Here is a 17,572-nt window from a genome sequence, read left to right as displayed (position 1 = left end):
AGTGGTCAATAATAAAACAATGGGGACGGGCCACGCGCGGACTCACCGCTCTCACCTCCTGCTGCTGCTGTGCGGCCCGGTTCCTAACAGGCCACGGACCTGTAGCGGTCCACAGCCCGGGGGTTGGGGACCCCTGGGTCAGGGGTTGAACCGGACAGCCTGACCCTCGGCAGGGGTTGAAGCGGACAGCCTGGCCCTCGGCCCTTGTGGCCGGGCTGCAGCAGTGAAACGACACAGCGATTGACTCTCATCCCTGGATGGTGATGTCGATGATTGTTTGTAGGTCTTGGGGGCCAGGCAATGTCATCTCCGTGTCTCAACACCCCGCACCGCCACGCTCTCTTGAGTTGCAACCTCAGTCTCGCATTCCGCCGTTTCGTTCTTTTCGGTTCGAGCCCGTGTCAAGAGGTTCCTCCAGGATGGGGCCCTGCCAGATCCTTTCAGCGGGAGTGGTACGCGTTGTTTCGAGTTGGAGGTATAATCCACGTGTACTTAGCCGGGTGGCGGTGGTGGCTACTCTGCACGTGGCTGCCTGTGATCCTCCAGCGCTGTCAAGGCAGCAGCGAGGGTTGGTGGATCACGCACAGATGGGCTGTGAAACTCCCTTCCCGTGGCGCGTCGAGGAGGAGCCGTAGCCTGGCTCACCAGCGGGCACTACAGCAGGAACGTTTTAGAAACGTGATTTTTTTTTTGCCCCTAAACGCAAAAGCGTCAACAACAATGCGACAGCTGATGTTTTGAGTTGGCCATGGGGATGGTGATTCTACAGTCGCTGTGTAGCATGAAGAAGGCTGTCTCTCAGCTCGGGTTAGCCTTGAGTTCAGCGACCGAAATTCTATAGCCCCAGTGTCGCGTATGTGGCAAGTCGATATTAACGACCTTGGCATTATTTCCAAGCAAGGCCGTAATTATAATATATATTGGGCGGGGACACACCCCCCCCCCCCAATAATCAAATGCGCTCAAAATGTCCCCCCCAATATATTGCTATAAACAATATTTTAAAAAAATTATTTCTATGCTGTGGAAATGAAAACAACAATTTGCTCAACCTTGGCCACAATATCTGGACTTGTCTCCATATACCAATGCATAGATTTCTGTTTATATGATTGTGGTTGTACTTTATTAATCCATAATCTCTGCCATTGCATACAATGAAACAATAAAAGGTAAAAAAGAAATAAACAGATCAATTTAATACAATACACTATTAGACATTATTGTAAAAAATAAATAAAAAGTCCATCCCACGTGCTAGTGAATTTTTTTATATTTTAGGCAGGAAATTAGTTTTCAAATTTAGATTTTTTTTTCTGGGGGGGGGGGGGGGACCCCTAGACCCCCTGGAAGATTTGGTCCCCCCAATGTTGACTCCATGGCTACGGCCTTGTTGCCAAGACATCGCAATCAACCTTTACACCGTAAATTCAACGTAAGAGTGGGCAGGCCATGTGGCCGCCGTGGTGGGTGCACGGCGGACCGCCAGGACGCACCCTCACGCGATGAACGTCGCCCTTACGTTAGCACGTTCGGGTCTGAGAGCACCGAGCACAAAAAACAACCGCCCCAGCTTCACCGACGAGAGGCGAGGGGCGCGGCGACCGCCACGAGCCCTCGGCTGGCTCCACTAACAACTCGAGAGGAACCCGTTGCGCTGAAATGAACTTATTGCGTTTGTCCTCTGCCCTTTGACACTTCACGTGGCCTCAATGTGCACCGAGCTTAGTGGCGAATCGCGGCGGTTGCTGCTGCGGTGGCCGTCACTCTCCGTCGTGTTCATTCGTTTTGCTGCTCGCGCCGTCGTCCGTCCGTCCGTCTGCCAGGTGGCCCAGGCACGTGCTGAGAAAGGGTTACAAGCATCGGATCGAGCGCTCGGACATCTACAGGACTCCCCTGCAGGACCAGGCGGACACGCTCTCCGAGAGGCTCGAGAGGTCGGCCCGCACTCGGTTCCTTGTCGAGGATGAGGAAACGACGATAAACGTCGAACCCGGGCCAGAGTTTGCTTGCGCTGAACCAATGCCGCTGACATAGTTTGACTCCCGGCAAGGCTGTGTGGCTGATGGGATGCGTGAAACACGCTTTAGTATTTGACGTGGAGGGACAGATATGGGATGGAGACGTGTTGCTGCTTGTTCGCTTTAGGGGCCGTCCATAAATGACGTCACGCGATTTTGGAAGATTTTTTACCCCCCCCCCTTCGTCACACGGCGTCACAAAAAGTCAGACCCCCCCCTCAAATATGACGTCACAAAGCTCTGCCCCCCCCCCCCCCGCCCCAAAAAATAAAACATGCTTCAAATCGTTTTAAACTATTGTCATTGTAGTGTATATTTAATGTGGCGCTGCACTGTGATGTTGTAGGAGAAACATTTATTAAAAAGTCAATTTAATTAAGTGGAACGTGTTGTCTATATTTATTTAGAATTGCGCATTTTGATGTGACGTCATATTTCTCAACCGCCCCCTCCTCGTCACACATCGTCACAAATTTCGATTTAAAGCTTTCGTGACTGCAGGGATTTATCTTCTTAGTTCTATCGGTAAAGTCACGTAGAATGGAAATAATAAAAGAAATAATAATAATAAAATAAACCATAATAAAATATTTTATTATGTTTTATTTTTATTATTTTATTATTTCCATTCTACGTTACTTTACCGAAAGAACCAAGAAGATCGTCACAAATGTCTGACCCCCCCCCCCCCCCACCTAGGTGCGTGACGTCATTTATGGACGGCCCCTTATTGCAATGATTAGGTGCTCTGTACCGTTTACTTTTGTGTCGGCCACGACTGATGACGGCGATGGCCAATGATCCGACTTGACCGCTCCCCTCTCTCTCACTGTGTCCGCCCGCAGGGAGTGGGACAGAGAGATCTCGCAGTCAGAAAACCGCCCTCACCTGCTCACCGCCATTCGCCGGTGCTTCCTGTGGCGCTTCGTGGGCCTGGGAGTCATCATGCTCCTCGCGGTGAGCGGAGGGTCCTGTTGGCACCGTGCTTGTGTGTCAGTCAGCCAATCTTTATTCATGATAAAGGGTATTGGGTGAGATCGCGTTGTTTATAAATGTGTCGCAACCCTCCACCACCCGACACGGCCAATCAGAAAAAATGCGTCACGTTGACAAAAGACAAATCTACACCATTGGAACCTCATTTGCCAGTGAAAAATATGATAATTGGGGTTTTACCCTTCTATCTGGCAACAAAACTGACACTTTTTTTTACAAGGAGTCATGTTTGTGTAGTAACGCTTATGACTCGTTCACACCGGAGTTGGAGGCACACTTGTTTATTTAACACCACACGTTGTGACATACACACTGAGGGGGTATCGGCCCCCTCACCCGTCTATCTGAGGACACACCTCTAGGCTAACCCTAGCCTGCCTCTGAGTCCTCCTCTAATGGGCTAGGGGAGGCTATCTTGGCCCGACACTGGTCAGTCGGGCCCGGTACCCAGAGTCCAGACCAGCACTGGCTCTGGCTCTGGTACCACGCCACTGGCTCGAGCCTGCGCGGTCCTGATAAGGACGGCGTGCCAGGGGGAGACCAGGGCTCTATCTAGGACGTCTTCCGTCTTCTCTTCTTAGCTAACACAACACCCCCGAGCCCTTCGATACATTCCCCTTTTATACCCAACCCCTCCCTGAGGGGTGGGGCCCCGGGGGATCATAATGACCGAATCGACCCCCCAGGGTGTCTGGCGCGGACGTCGCAGAGGGCACCTGCTCGTGCACACATGTAGCCCCGCCTACTGTGTTTGTTTACCATAGGCTGCCATGCATAACGGGCTCTCTCTCTAACACCCCTACATTTGCATAGACCACAATACCTGAGGTCATAATGCAAACAAAAAACACAACTCTGATAATGTATGCACTGTCCTTGAAGTTGATTTGCGTCATCTGGTCCAACACCATGTGAGACTAGGCTCTAAGGAAAGCTGTCTCGGGTGTGGACCAATCAACTTCAAGGACAGTGCATACAGTTTATTATTAGAGTTGTGTTTTTTGTTTGCATTATGACTGCAGGTATTGTGGTCTATGCAAACATGACTCCTTGTAAAAAAAGGTGTCAGTTTTGTTGCCAGATAGAAGGGTGAAAACTCAATTATCAAAAGACAAATAGTTCACTACTTTAGCCCACCGGTGTGTGGAAGAGCGAATCCACAACATTTACAATTTGAGTAGTACGACGTTTCGCTGGAAATTACATCCAGCATCTTCGGGCGAATTGCCAAAATAGTGAAGTCATCCACCTGCTTCCGGTCTCAAATAGTGCGGGATGACGTCATCATTGTTGAACCCCATCAGGATTCGAGATCAGAGGTGGGGGTGGGGGTCTATTTAATTAACTAATAGATCAGTAATCAGCCACTTCGCATGTGACTCACCTGTAAGGAATTGCAACATGTGTTGTGTATTACTTGATAATACGCTTCCAGGCTGCGCTGAGTCTATAGCTATCACAGCGGTTGAAATTATTTGAAATTTTCTCAATTTCAATGGATTCTCTATCTAATCTTAACCAGTAATAACGTTATCAAAATCAATTGAATGTCCTTGTTAGCAAGCATGCTCTGCCACTGCTGAGAGCTGTGTTTGAGATAATGTAATGTTCATTTGGTGTTCTTTTAGTCTTACGCTAATGTTACACTTACCACATCAGCAATTGATCCGATATACACCTGCTGTTGGTAACGTCGGTAATTCATCTTTAAATTTCCAGCGTAACGTCGTACTACTCAAATTGTTAATGTTGTGGATTCACTCTTCAACACACGCGAAAAAAGTTAACGATTTGTATTTTGTCAACGTGACACATTTTTTCTGATTGGCCGTGTCGGGTGGTGGAGGGTTGCGACACATTTATAAATAACACGATCTAACCCAAAACCCTTTATTATGAATAATACTGCTCGCGAAAGCCGTCGTGTTAACAAACTCCTGCCGAGGGAGCTGGTAGGAACGTGGGGTTGCTCGGTCAATGGCCAGGGTCAACGGCGGCGTGGTGTGTGGTGTATTCCGCAAATATGCCCGACTGTGAGGGCGGGCACAAGCCGGCGTGAGTAGGTTAAATGTTGAGTTTTATAAGGGCACCACGGGGTGACCAGCCCCTCCCCATCCAGCCCCACCCTTCCCACCCCCCACCCAGCCCCACCCTCCCCACCCAGCCCCTCCCCACCCTCCCCACCCAGCCCTACCCTCTCCCTGCACGACGGACACAATAATCCCCTGTGGGCTGGTTTAACCAGGAGGTTCCTACCAGTACTAACCAATCATTACTTTATGTGCCAATATCGCCCTCAATAGAGTAGGCATCGATGCACATTACAGCAGAACGGCAACGATACCGGGGCATGCCATTTAGAGCACCAACTCAAGCGTGCCTGCATCCCGTAAGCGCCTACAACACAACGTGGATTGGTTCATCATCAGTTGTTATCATCGCCATTATAATTTCGCCTGGATTTCGATTCCACTCTATTCTCACGCGTGGTGGCAGCAGCAGCAGCGCTGTGGTTCAGGAGCTCAAGGCCAATGGGGAGGTCCTGCTGCTGCTGTTGATGGTCACGACGAGAGGGCTTCAGCAGAGAGAGTCGGTGGATTTCGATTTAAAGCTTTCGTGACTGCAGGGATTCATCTTCTTGGTTCTTTCGGTAAAGTCACGTAGAAGGGAAATAATAAAATAATAAAAATAAAACATAATAAAATAATTATCACGACGTTTAGGCCACAACACAAGCAGCCGTCCTCAGGTGAACCCCCCCCCCCCTTCCAACCCAGCTTAAATATATGCTCCAAGCATGGTGCTGTTTCATTCAGACGCTGTCGCCCCGACAGACTTGGTTTTCACCTGAGGACGGCTGCTTGCGTTGTGGCCGAAACGTCGTGAGAATTATTTTATTATGTTTAATTTTTATTATTTTATTACTTCCCTTCTACGTGACTTTACCGAAAGAACCAAGAAGAGTCGGTGGAGATCTTGCTGCTGCTGCTCCTACTTTGTTGAACGAGCGCAGACCGCACTGGTTCACTGTCCGTGGTGTCCCGTGCCCCCTCTAGGACGTTGAAAGTCGTACGGCGTCGATGCGAATGAATTTATATCAAGTTAACCGCAAATTCCACTTGGCAGCAACGACATCATAACCATCATCATTACCCCGCGCACTTGTTGACCGGACCTTGAATCACAAAAACGAACATTAAAATTAAAAACGCGCGATTTGATCATTAATCAAAAGACGTCGCTGCAAACGACATTGCTCGAGTTTCACGCAAGAGACTGTCGTCGTGCCGCGCTCCTCCGCCGCGTCTCTCAGGAGTTCACCAAAGTGGTGCAGCCCTTCTTCCTGGGCCAGATCATCGCCTCCTTCAACCCGAGCACCGTCGACGTGCAGGAGCCGCTGTTGCTGGCGCTGGGGCTGAGCGCGTGCTTCGTCCTGAGAACGCTGCTGCTGCACCCCGCTGTGTTCGGGCTCCAGCACCTGGGCATGGACGTGCGGATTGCCACCTTCTGCCTCATTTACAAAAAGGTGCGCACGACGGCGGCGGTGGGCCCCCTCCCTTGGCGTGGGGGACGAGACGCGTGTGCCCCCCCCCCCCCCCCCCCCGATGGTACATGTTGCTTATATTCTTAGGTTTTTTTTCGGTAAAGTCACGTAGGTAGAAAAATAAAATAAAAAAACATGATGTTTATGCCATTTATTGTGAAAATTCCGTCACAGTTCCTATGATCACTGTTTCATTGCTTTCGTGGCTTAATTTTGGTGATTTCGAAAAGTGTATTGGTTTAGCCATGTTTGTTTGTTGTAGTACGGAGTAAGACTGATGGCCTTAATCTAAGTTGTTTTGTGGTTGTTGTTGGTTGTTTGACTTGCATCCCACTGGGATTTGTGCACACAGCGTTGGTGTACGGTGATTTTTTTTCTGCAATATTTTGCTGTCTTTTCTTGGATTTTCTGTTTGCACTTAGTCACATATTCACTTTAAGATGTTTTTGTTCATGTTTTTTGTTTGTTGCGGTTGCACCCGATTCAAGAGCCGAATGGCTCACGGGGCTATACCTAATAAATGAACTTGACATGAACTTGACCTTGATGGCCCTGGAGCCGAGGGTCGGTGGATCACAAGTAGATTGTGTGGGTGGGAGGAGGGAGGTGTGTGTGGGGGGGGGGTTACAAGGTGGGCCGTAGATGCAGCACAGCGAACGCGTGTTTTTGAAGCCGTGCGGAGTTTGCATGTCCTCCATCTGGTCTGCGAGAATGTCGTCTGGATTCTCCCATTTAGTCCCAAAGCTAAACAACAACAAATAAACCAAATGCAATGTCACCGGTATTGGCCAAACATCCGGGTGCTAAAAACGCCATGCAAATTACGCAATTGGGATCGCACACAATAGCATCATCGCCCGCCATTGCAAAGCTTGATATTCTCCTGCGTCGACAATATTATCGATAATAATAATAATGATACAATTGAAAAATTAAATAAAACATAAAATCAAAGGGAAGCGATAAATGTAACAAAGGGCTTAGTGATGTTTGATCTTTGCTCCGGTTTTACTGACCTTATCGTTGACGGATAACCTCAGGGGGCAGCCGTGAGGATTTTATGGCAGTCCGCGTGGGATGGCTGTAAACCTCTGCAAACGGTGGCAATCGCACCCTCTCTGCGGTGTTGTCGCTGCACACTTGAACCGAGCGTCTGATTCTTTGGTTCTTTCGGTAAAGTCACGTATAAAGATACAATAACAAATTAAATAATAGCATACGACGTTTCGATTGCAACACAAGCAATCATCATCAGGTATAAATGAAATAGCAACAAAAAATCTAACCAGAAAACTATAGACAGACATGTAAATGTTTTCTCTAACCCCTCCCTCTCTCTGCCTCCGCCCCCCTCTGTCTATTTAAGGCCACCCCACAGAGACGATCTCCCTCTCTGTACCTGTGTTACTCTCTCAATGTATCTTGGTGATATCTGTCTGCTTATATGTCTGTCTATAGTTTTCTGGTTAGACTTTTTGTCGCTATTTCATTTATACCTGACGACGATTGCTTGTGTTGCGATCGAAACGTCGTATGCTATTATTGAATTTATTATTTTATCTTTATACGTGACTTTACCGAAAGAACCAAAGAATAATTCCTGCAGTCACGAAAGCTCCAAAATTAAGAACGAGCGTCTGATCTCTGCGAAGGGCGAAGCAGCGCTGATTCGTGTCGTTGTCGGTAGCTCTCCGCCGCTGCCTCTTGTGCGTCCAGACGGCCAATGTCGGCGACGAGCCGTCACGTGGCCAGTCCCGATGTGCCGTGAGGCAGCACTCGGTCGAGAGCAGATAAACGGGTAATAATAGAAATAAAATAATAAATCACGAAGTTTCGGAGGCAACACAAGTCTCCGTCATCAGGTGGGACCGTCACAGCTAGATTTGCTGTATCAAGTGAGACAAAAATTCCAAGATACAAGAATGGATTCATTCATTGGCTATCACATTCAGATAAGCCCCGCCCCCCTCCTCCCCCCTTAACTTGTATTTAAGAACTTGTATCTTGGAATTTATGCTTCACTTGATACAGCAAATCGAGCTGTGACGGTCCCACCTGATGACGGAGACTTGTGTTGCCTCCGAAACGTCGTGATTTATTATTTTATTTTATTTCTATTATTACTTTTATTAATTTTATTTTTATTTTTTACCTACGTGACTTTACCGAAAAAACATAAGAGTATGAATCCTTGCAGTCACGAAAGCTTCAAATCTAAAGATAAAAGGGGTTCGTTCGGGACCTGGGTTGATATCTGGATTGATGTCTGCCCGGCGGTTATGAACCAGATCAATTGTGAAGTGCATCACCGGCAGAGAATGTCTGTGAAAGATTCGTGCAATCTGCCAGCGATGGGTTTGGTTCGTGTTGAGGGGCTTTAGAATTCCCTCCCGTCGCCTCTCCTCCCGATCTCCTCCCGCCTTGCTCAATCCAATAAACGTGTTCATCCTCCTTTCTGTGACAATGTTGACAGAGCTGTTTGTTCCTGGCCGCTCGGCGTTTTTGGTCCCTTGAGACATGTGCTCAGCGTCGGGATGTTTCGCGAATTCACTCTACTGTATTCGTGAGGGTTGTTGTTGTTAATGAGCACCTGGGGATGAACTGTGGAGTCAAGGTAACGACCCAACGCTTACGAGGGGACAGCTATCACAAGGTCCGCAGGGACGGGTTCACGGAACACTTTCTCGCCGTGACGACCTCTGCTGGTCACCTCCCAGCCCCGGCGGATTTGGAAGTTTCACAAATCTAGATGTGAAGTTTTCGTGACCGCAGGGATCCATACTCTTTGGTTCTTTCGGTAAAGTCACGTGGGTTTAAAATGAAAAAAAATAAATCAAGACGTTTCGATTGCAACACAAGCAATCATCATCAGGTGGGAAACCCACAGCAAGAAAAAAAAAATATTGCTGTGTTTTTCCCACCTGATGATGATTGCTTGTGATTTAATTTATTTTATTTGATACCTACGTGACTTTACCGAAAGAACCAAAGAGCATTTCACAAATCTGTTCGTGATCTAATCGCTCGGGTTTGGTTCCGCACGCGAGGCGCGATCGACGTCGTTTGTGCTGCCCAGCCCAGCGGTTGGTCGCCACGGGACAACAAAGACAAAGATCCCCCGTATAGCCTTTACAGACTGTTGGGGCAAGTGCTGTTAGCGAGCACGTATGAAGGCCGGAACGGTACACGAAGGGGGTGGGTGGCCAGCACCACGCCCGACCGCCTTTGTCTCCCCAGTGGCGATGTTTACACACCGCACCAAGTACTCATTTGAGGCTGAGTCGACCTAGGGGAGGCCCAGGACCGGTTCAGATAATCGTCACTGGGTGTTGGCCGTGAGCGGGAATCGAACCTGGGTCGCCAGGTTCATAGCGCAGCGCGCAAACCGCTACACTAGCGCTCCCCACCGCCACGGGACAGGCACACACACTCACACCCGCGCTGTTCTAACATCACCGTACCCTCGCAGATCATGAAGCTCTCAAGCAGCGTCTTGGATAAGATCACCGTGGGACAGCTGGTCAGCTTGCTGTCGAACAACCTGAACAAGTTTGATGAGGTATTGACCTCTTCGTAGCCTCTCAGGGTCGTGGTGACATCCTCACGAGATGAATGGTTGTGATTCCCGTGAGCCGTTTGCCATATTCATGCTGATGGAGGAACATTCACCAACTCACTATGAGACATCTCCTTTACCAGTGGCAAAATATAGTAGTAGGTTTTTACCCTTTAAACTGGTACAAAACTGACACCTTTATACAAGGCATCATGATTGCAATAACCGCAACACAAGCAGTCAAAATGCCAACAAAAAGAAACAACTCTGATATTTTTTCGATTTAAAGCTTCGATTTAAAACTCTCATAATGGTAATGATATGCACTGTCCTTGAAGTTGATTGGTGCATATCATTACCATTATCAGAGTTGTTTATTTTTGTTTGCATTTTGACTGTTTGTGTTGCGGTTATTGCAAACATGATGCCTTGTATAAAGGTATCGGTTTTGTACCAGTTTAAAGGGTAAAACCCTACTACTATTCTCCAACTCCTGAATGGGTCCTTACATGTTTGCTATGCAAGTGTGTCATCTCCAATGGCATGACACTGGGCCGACGTGATGGACAGACAGGAGGAGTGGGCGTTAGACAATGTGCGAGTGCTAGACCTAGTGTCATGCCGACTGTCAATCAGAGCAGCCACAAGTAGCGAGGAGGGTTGACGGGCGAGACGCGCCAGAGATGGGAGCAATGAAATCGATCGACACGTACGTAGGGAACGGACGATGACGCACATACAGACATTTACATCCGTAGCGTATGCAGAATGCATCGGATATCGCTCGTAGCCAAGCACGGCTCAGTGGTGCACAACCGCCCGTTCGTGTGAATGCGATGCAGCTGGAACCATCGCAGACCCTCCGGTCGGGAATCAAACTCAGGCGGTTGGGGGCGCTAACAGCGGCCGTCCCCCTCTACCGGAGAGGGGCCGTCCATAAATGACGTCACGTACCTAAGGGGGGGGGGGGTCAGACATTTGTGACGATGTGTGACGAGGGGGGAGGGGTTTGAGAAATCTGACGTCACATCAAAATGCGCAACTTTAAATAAATATAGACAACACGTTCTACTTAATTAAAGATACTTTTTGATGTTTTCTCCTACAACATCAGAGTGCAGCGCCACATTAAATACGCACTATAATGACAATAGTTTAAAGCGACTTGAAGCATGTTTTATTTGGGGGGTGGGGGGGGCAGAGCTTTGTGACGTCATATTTGAGGGGGGGGGGGGGTGTGACTTTTTGTGACGCCGCGTGACGAAGGGGCGTGGTCGCTGGACAGGTGCCGCGAATGACGGCGCAGATGGAGGCCCACCGGCTGCGCTAATTATAGCAAGACAAAGATCCCCCGTATAGCCTTGACAGACTGTTGGGGCAAGTGCTGTTAGCGAGCACTTGTGAAGGCCGGAACGGCACACGAGGGGGTGGGTGGCCAGCACCACTCCCGGCCGCCTTTGTATCCCCAGTGGCGATGTTTACACATCGCACAAGAAACTCATTTGAGGCTGAGTCGACCTAGGGGAGGCCCATGACCGGTCACAGATAATCGTCACTAATGTTGGTCGTGAACGGGAATAAAATTCAGGTCGCCAGGTTCGTAGCGCAGCGCGCTGACCGCTACACGATCGCTAAATGTCACAGTGATATCACCGATACCCTTGTAACACGACTACATTGCTGTTTTTGTAATTGTCACTCCACTTGTTTATAAAGCAGGAAAGACTCACCGTGTCTCAAGTCCTTTTCCAGAGGGTCCTGCTCGGTTTTCATAGTAAGGGACGATGATTGCTTTATGTAATCCCAATTAAGTAATTTGTGATTAACCCGGTGACCTGGGTTCAATTCCAGGCCACGGCTAACTTCAGTGATATCTGAACCGGCCCCACACCCACACTGTGACCAGTGTGGTGAAGTATGGCCAAACAACATGGCGTGGGGAGGCCTTCGTCCAGCAGTGTAGTGACAAATGCCTGAGCTGTTTTTACGTCGTTGTTGTTGTTGTTGTTTTATTCTGCATGGCCACCACGTGGCAATGGCGCCCGGTACGCCGCAGTAACGCGCGCGCACGTGTCGCCTGCAGAGCCTGACCCAGGCCCACTTCATCTGGATCGCGCCCATTCAGTGCGTGGGCTTGCTGGCCTTCCTCTGGCGAGAGCTGGGGCCCTTCTGCCTCGTGGGATTCGCCATTCTGCTGATCGTGACGCTGCTCCAGGCGTGGCTGGGCCACAAGATCAACTCCTACAGGTGAGGGCTGGTGGTTCGCCGCGGGCATCCTCTCCTGGCCTGCCAGGGAGTCGTGGCAGCGGAGCAAGTGGGTTCATTTCCATCTGCGCCCCATCTGTACGGGGATTGAGCGAGGGGCGGCGCGCGTCCGCTCACTTTCAGAGACAAGCGCGGAGGGAAGATCAACGAGCGCATCGCCCTCACGTCGGAGGTGCTCGAGAACATCGAGGCCATCAAAGTGCACGGCTGGGAAGAGGCCATGGGGAAGCTCATCGACGAGCTGCGCAAGTAGGTGGCGCCACACCGACACGGACGCGTCTCGCGTGCCCTCCAGCCGCGTCTCGCGTGACCTCCGGCCGCGTCTCGCGTGGCCTCCGGACGCGGCGCGCGTGCCCTCCGGCCATCCGGCCATCCGGCCATCGGCGCAACCAGAGGCAGGCTGTTCTGTTCATTTGAGTGGCCGATTTAATGTCCCCATGAGAGGCTCACAGTCACTGATGGACTGCAGGGTAGTGGCGGACATCGTCACAGTTCCTAGGGTGCTACAGCGTTAATGCAACAAACCCAGAGAGCCAGACTAATGCACTTTACCGTTCTTGTGGTTCCGTGTTGATGCCTGCAGCTAAGAGAGCCAGCCGAAGGCACCTGTAGGACTGTCAGGGTTAAGGCTCAACGTCTGAGGCTCTGAGAGCCAGACAGAGGGACCTGTCAGGCAGAAGAGCCGGGCTATGAAGGGAGCGGCGTGGGCACCACGGGGACGCGGCGATCTCGACCTCGCGGTGACGGCCCTCCAACACCCCCCCACACCCCCCCCAACTCCCCCCTAGGCAGGAGCTGAAGCTGACGAGCAGAGCCTCCTACAGCAGATACTTCAACAGCGCGGCGTTCTTCTTCTCGGGCGTGTTCGTCGTGTTCGCCTCCATCCTGCCGTACGCCGTGTACAACGAGCTCACGCTGCGCCGGGTGCTCACCTCCGTCAGCTTCTTCAACGTCCTGCGCATGGCCATCACCAGGTCGCTGCCGTGGTCGCTACAGATGTGGGTCGATGCGACCGCCTCCATTGGAAAGATCCAGGTACCTCCTCCGCTCCGAGTGAAAGATCCACGTCCCTCCTCCGCTCCGAGTGCATGCAGCGACTAGTGGAGCGTCCGTTTGCAACTTTTGATCCGGCTTTGTCGATAAATGGCTTCGCGAGGTGTGACGTGGCTGTGAGATGGACGTCCCTAGCGAGAGGGAACGTCTGTCTTCGATGAGGTCATTGTCCATCCTGCATCGCGCAGCCACTGCGTGAACATCGGTGCGATCGGGTGGCCAAACCAGCCAGGGACAATGCTTATCATGATGATGGTGATTGGTTTGATACAAAACCTCGTCGTTCATGCAAATCGCATCTCTTACCAATTGCAGAGGGGCCACGGACGAAGCTGGGAGTCGGCAGGATAACGGGAACCCGATGTTGTGTGCGCTCGTTTCAGGATTTCCTGTTGCTGAAGGAGTACCGTCCGCTCGACTACAACCTCTCCACCACCGAGGTTGAGATCGTGTCCATCACGGCGTCGTGGGATCAGGTGAGCGACACCGCCATGGTGATGTCTTCTTTATCGTTGATGAGACTGTGAACGTCCGTTTGGTGACACGGAGGAAACGGTCAGGGATTGCTGGATGAGGCGCCCACTTGACACCTCCTGGTGGTTCACGCAGGGGCTGGGCACAGGGTTCAAAGGCCCATCGAATCTAGCGGCCAGCAACGAACAGCACTGTTAAAAAAGTTGTATTAGATGAGTGTAAAATACTTTTCTTGACGTGAGCAAGGCTATATCAGGGCTTGGTGGAAAAAAAGACGATGATGAGGATGATGGAAGAGAAGGAATTTCGAAGTGCAGCAGTGCGAGGGAAGAAGCAGAAAGAGAAGTGAGGTGAAATTTCAATTTGAAGCTTTCGTGACTGCAGCAGGGATTCATCTGCTTGGTTCTTTCGGTAAAGTCACGCAGAAGGGAAATAATAAAATAATAAAAATAAAATAATAAAATTTCGATTTAAAGCTTTCGTGACTGCAGCAGGGATTCATCTTCTTGGTTCTTTCGGTAAAGTCACGCAGAAGGGAAATAATAAAAATAAAACATAATAAAATACAATTCTCACGACGTTTCGGCCACAACACAAGCAGCCGTCCTCAGGTGAAGAACAGGCTGCCCTGCGCATTTTTATATTATTATATTATACAGACCTGTTCTTCACCTGAGGACGGCTGCTTGCGTTGTGGCCGAAACGTCGTGAGAATTATTTTATTATGTTTTATTTTTATTATTTTATTATTTCCCTCATACGTGACTTTACCGAAAGAACCAAGAAGAAGAAGAAGTGAGGTGATCGGCATTGTGGTGAATGAGTGGGTGGGTGGGTGGTGCGACGCAGCACTTTGTTTCCCTGTTGCATGCAGCAGTCTCGATGATTGCCGTCGATTCGCAGATCGATGGAATAGTCCCCGAGCAAGGAAGCAAAGTGAAGAACGGAATCATCAACGTGGCCGCCACCGACCTGCCGTTCTACAAGTCGTACGTCCTGTCGGACATCAACTTCAAGCTGAACAAGGGAGAGATGCTCATCGTCATGGGCTCCTTCGGCTCGGGCAAGGTAAGTCGCCCGTCTCAGGCACATAACCTCCATCACAGTGCACATCTGATGAATGATAACAACCCGAGATTGAAGACTTTGTCCCACCCCACCCCTTTTCCTGATGACGACCGCTGCGATCGAAACGTCGTAGTTTTTTGTTATTTTCTTTGAACCAATTTACGCGACTTTACCGAAAGACCCAAAGAATATGAATTCCTGCAGTCACGAAAGCTTGAAGTCAAGATTTAAGCAAAATACTGCTCCTCAACTTCCACAAGGATCCGTTGGAAGCTGCGGCCTCCGTCGAAGAGTCCGGGCTCTCGCGAGGGGGGCAGCTGAAGGTCGCCTCATTCCCACAGCCTTCTTGATGAACACCAACAGCGGTCTCCTCTCCCGCCCCTTGCCTGCTCTCTCGAGCCCTCCTTCGAGAACGTTCCGTCCGCCGTTGCAACTGTAACCAGGGTACGAATTATAAATAAAAAAAAACTAATTATAAAATCGACCCTGCGACAGAGACCCGCCGGTATATGGAAGGGTTCCACGCACGGCCGGCCCGGCTCAGCGAGCCCGGTGGCGTGGCTGCGGCGGGTAGCGCACGAGCAATAGAGCAGCAGGAAACGAACGCCAACGTCACTTGCCCCAACGGTCAGTTGAGGCTACGTGGGGGACCTTCGTCTGTGCGCACAGAGCTCGCTGCTGCTGCTCATGCTGGGGGAGCTGCTGCCATGGGACGGCCGCGTGCGCCACAGCGGCCGCCTCTCCTTCTCCTCCCAGCAGCCGTGGATAATCAACGCCTCCGTGCAGGAGAACATCACCCTCGGCCTGCACTTGGACAAGGCCCTCCTCTGGCAGGTGCTGCGCTCCTGTGGCCTGCAAGAGGTGAGCTCCACTCGTTTGCTGCCCGTGCTGGCCGTCCGCTTGCATGGGCCTTCATCAATTCACTGCCGGATGAAGGCCCAAGGGTCGCCAGCGGTCCCGGTTGGATCCGGAGAGCCCAAGAATGGGCATCGTTGTTGGGGCGGCAGGAGTTGATCTGTGCCGAGATCTGGTACCGGTGTCGCAGGGTAGCGCACGGGTTTGAGTCTAGACCTGGGCCGACTGAGAAACGTGTCCAGGTTTGGACTCCAGTGGAAACGGTGGCGGCCATATATGATGGCTTCCACATGTCGTGTTGATCAGTTGCTTGATCCATACTTCATCACACTGGTGCTTGTTGGTGAAGGGTGGGCAGCCAGAGACATGACTCACGATATCCGTGACCACGAATGGGAATTAGGTCGCCGGGTTCGCAGGGCTGTGCATGACCTGCTGTGCCACGGGTGGTACAGCAGGTCATGCAGCAGTGGATTGACAAAGGGTTATTATTATTATAATTACCTAGCTTGTTAAACCCAAAGTATCATTATTACTGATAATTTTGAGAGTCGGTGCCGGATGATCATGCCAAGTCATCGTGCCAGGTCATCGTGCTGGGTCATAGGGGGCCGTCCATAAATGACGTCACCCACCTGGGGGGGGGGGAGGTCAGACATTTGTGACGATGTGTGACTAGGGGGGGGGGGGGTTTGAGTGTGATGACACATTAAAATGCACAACTTTAAATAAATATAGACAACACGTTCTACTTAATTAAATTGACTTAAAAACATATTTTCTCCTACAACATCAGAGTGCAGCGCCACATTAAATACACACTACAATGACAATAGTTTAAAGCGATTTAAAGCATGTTTAATTTTTTTTGGGGGGGGGGCAGAGCTTTGTGACGTCATATTTGAGGGGGGTCTGACTTTTTGTGACGCCGTGTGACGAAGGGGGGGGGTGGGGTCAAAAATCGTCCAAAATCGCGTGACGTCATTTATGGACGGCCCCTATTGCCGAGTCATCGTGCCGAGCAACCACGTGCTGGGTGTGGATGGACGTTCGTTCCTGAGCGGTCTCTTTTGTTGCTTTAGGAAATCATGAATCTGCCTCAGAAGGAGAAGACGCTGATTGGGGAGAGTGGCTTCAACCTCAGCGGTGGGCAGAGAGCGCGCATCTCGCTTGCCAGGTCCGCACGCCCACCTCTCAAACCGCCGTACAGTCGTGAAACATCCACTCACGTGTCACCTTCGGTCCTCCGTTGATGCGGCAGGGAGAGGCTGGGTGAGGATGGATGAGGATAGGTGAGGCTGGGTTGAGGTTGGGTGAGGATGGGTGAGGATGGGTTGAGGCTGGGTTGAGGCTGGGTGAGGATGGGTGAGGCTGGGTGAGGATGGGTGAGGATAGGTGAGGCTGGGTGAGGCTGGGTGAGGATGGGTGAGGCTGGGTGAGGCTGGGTGAGGCTGGGTGAGGGTGGGTGAGGCTGGGTGAGGGATGGGGTGAGGCTGGGTGAGGCTGGGTGAGGGTGGGTGAGGCTGGGTGAGGCTGGGTGAGGATGGGTGAGGATGGGTGAGGCTGGGTGAGGGATGGGGTGAGGCTGGGTGAGGCTGGGTGAGGGTGGGTGAGGCTGGGTGAGGGATGGGGTGAGGCTGGGTGAGGCTGGGTGAGGGTGGGTGAGGCTGGGTGAGGCTGGGTGAGGCTGGGTGAGGGTGGATGAGGCTGGGTGAGGCTGGGTGAGGCTGGGTGAGGGAT

The 17,572-nt window shown here is 50.9% G+C and overlaps 1 protein-coding gene across 3 annotated transcripts in view; it reads left to right on the top strand.

Moving 5' to 3' along the window:
* Window positions 1–17,572, top strand: part of CFTR (CF transmembrane conductance regulator) — a 79,869-nt gene that overhangs the window by 40,308 nt on the left and 21,989 nt on the right. For all 3 annotated transcript variants that reach the window (XM_078613068.1, XM_078613070.1, XM_078613067.1), the window contains exons 4-14: window positions 1,827–1,937; window positions 2,867–2,978; window positions 6,331–6,543; window positions 10,031–10,120; window positions 12,201–12,364; window positions 12,506–12,631; window positions 13,171–13,417; window positions 13,819–13,911; window positions 14,813–14,977; window positions 15,647–15,838; window positions 16,915–17,009. In XM_078613068.1, the coding sequence (XP_078469194.1) occupies window positions 1,827–1,937; window positions 2,867–2,978; window positions 6,331–6,543; window positions 10,031–10,120; window positions 12,201–12,364; window positions 12,506–12,631; window positions 13,171–13,417; window positions 13,819–13,911; window positions 14,813–14,977; window positions 15,647–15,838; window positions 16,915–17,009 (1,608 nt within the window). The remainder of the gene's footprint in view (window positions 1–1,826; window positions 1,938–2,866; window positions 2,979–6,330; window positions 6,544–10,030; window positions 10,121–12,200; window positions 12,365–12,505; window positions 12,632–13,170; window positions 13,418–13,818; window positions 13,912–14,812; window positions 14,978–15,646; window positions 15,839–16,914; window positions 17,010–17,572) is intronic.

Source organism: Lampetra planeri, chromosome 40 (assembly GCF_965212315.1).
Source record: "Lampetra planeri chromosome 40, kcLamPlan1.2.h2, whole genome shotgun sequence".
NCBI classification, from domain to species: Eukaryota; Metazoa; Chordata; class Hyperoartia; order Petromyzontiformes; family Petromyzontidae; genus Lampetra; species Lampetra planeri.
The sequence above is the reverse complement of the archived record's forward strand: the minus strand, read 5'-3'. Positions and strand labels throughout refer to the sequence as shown.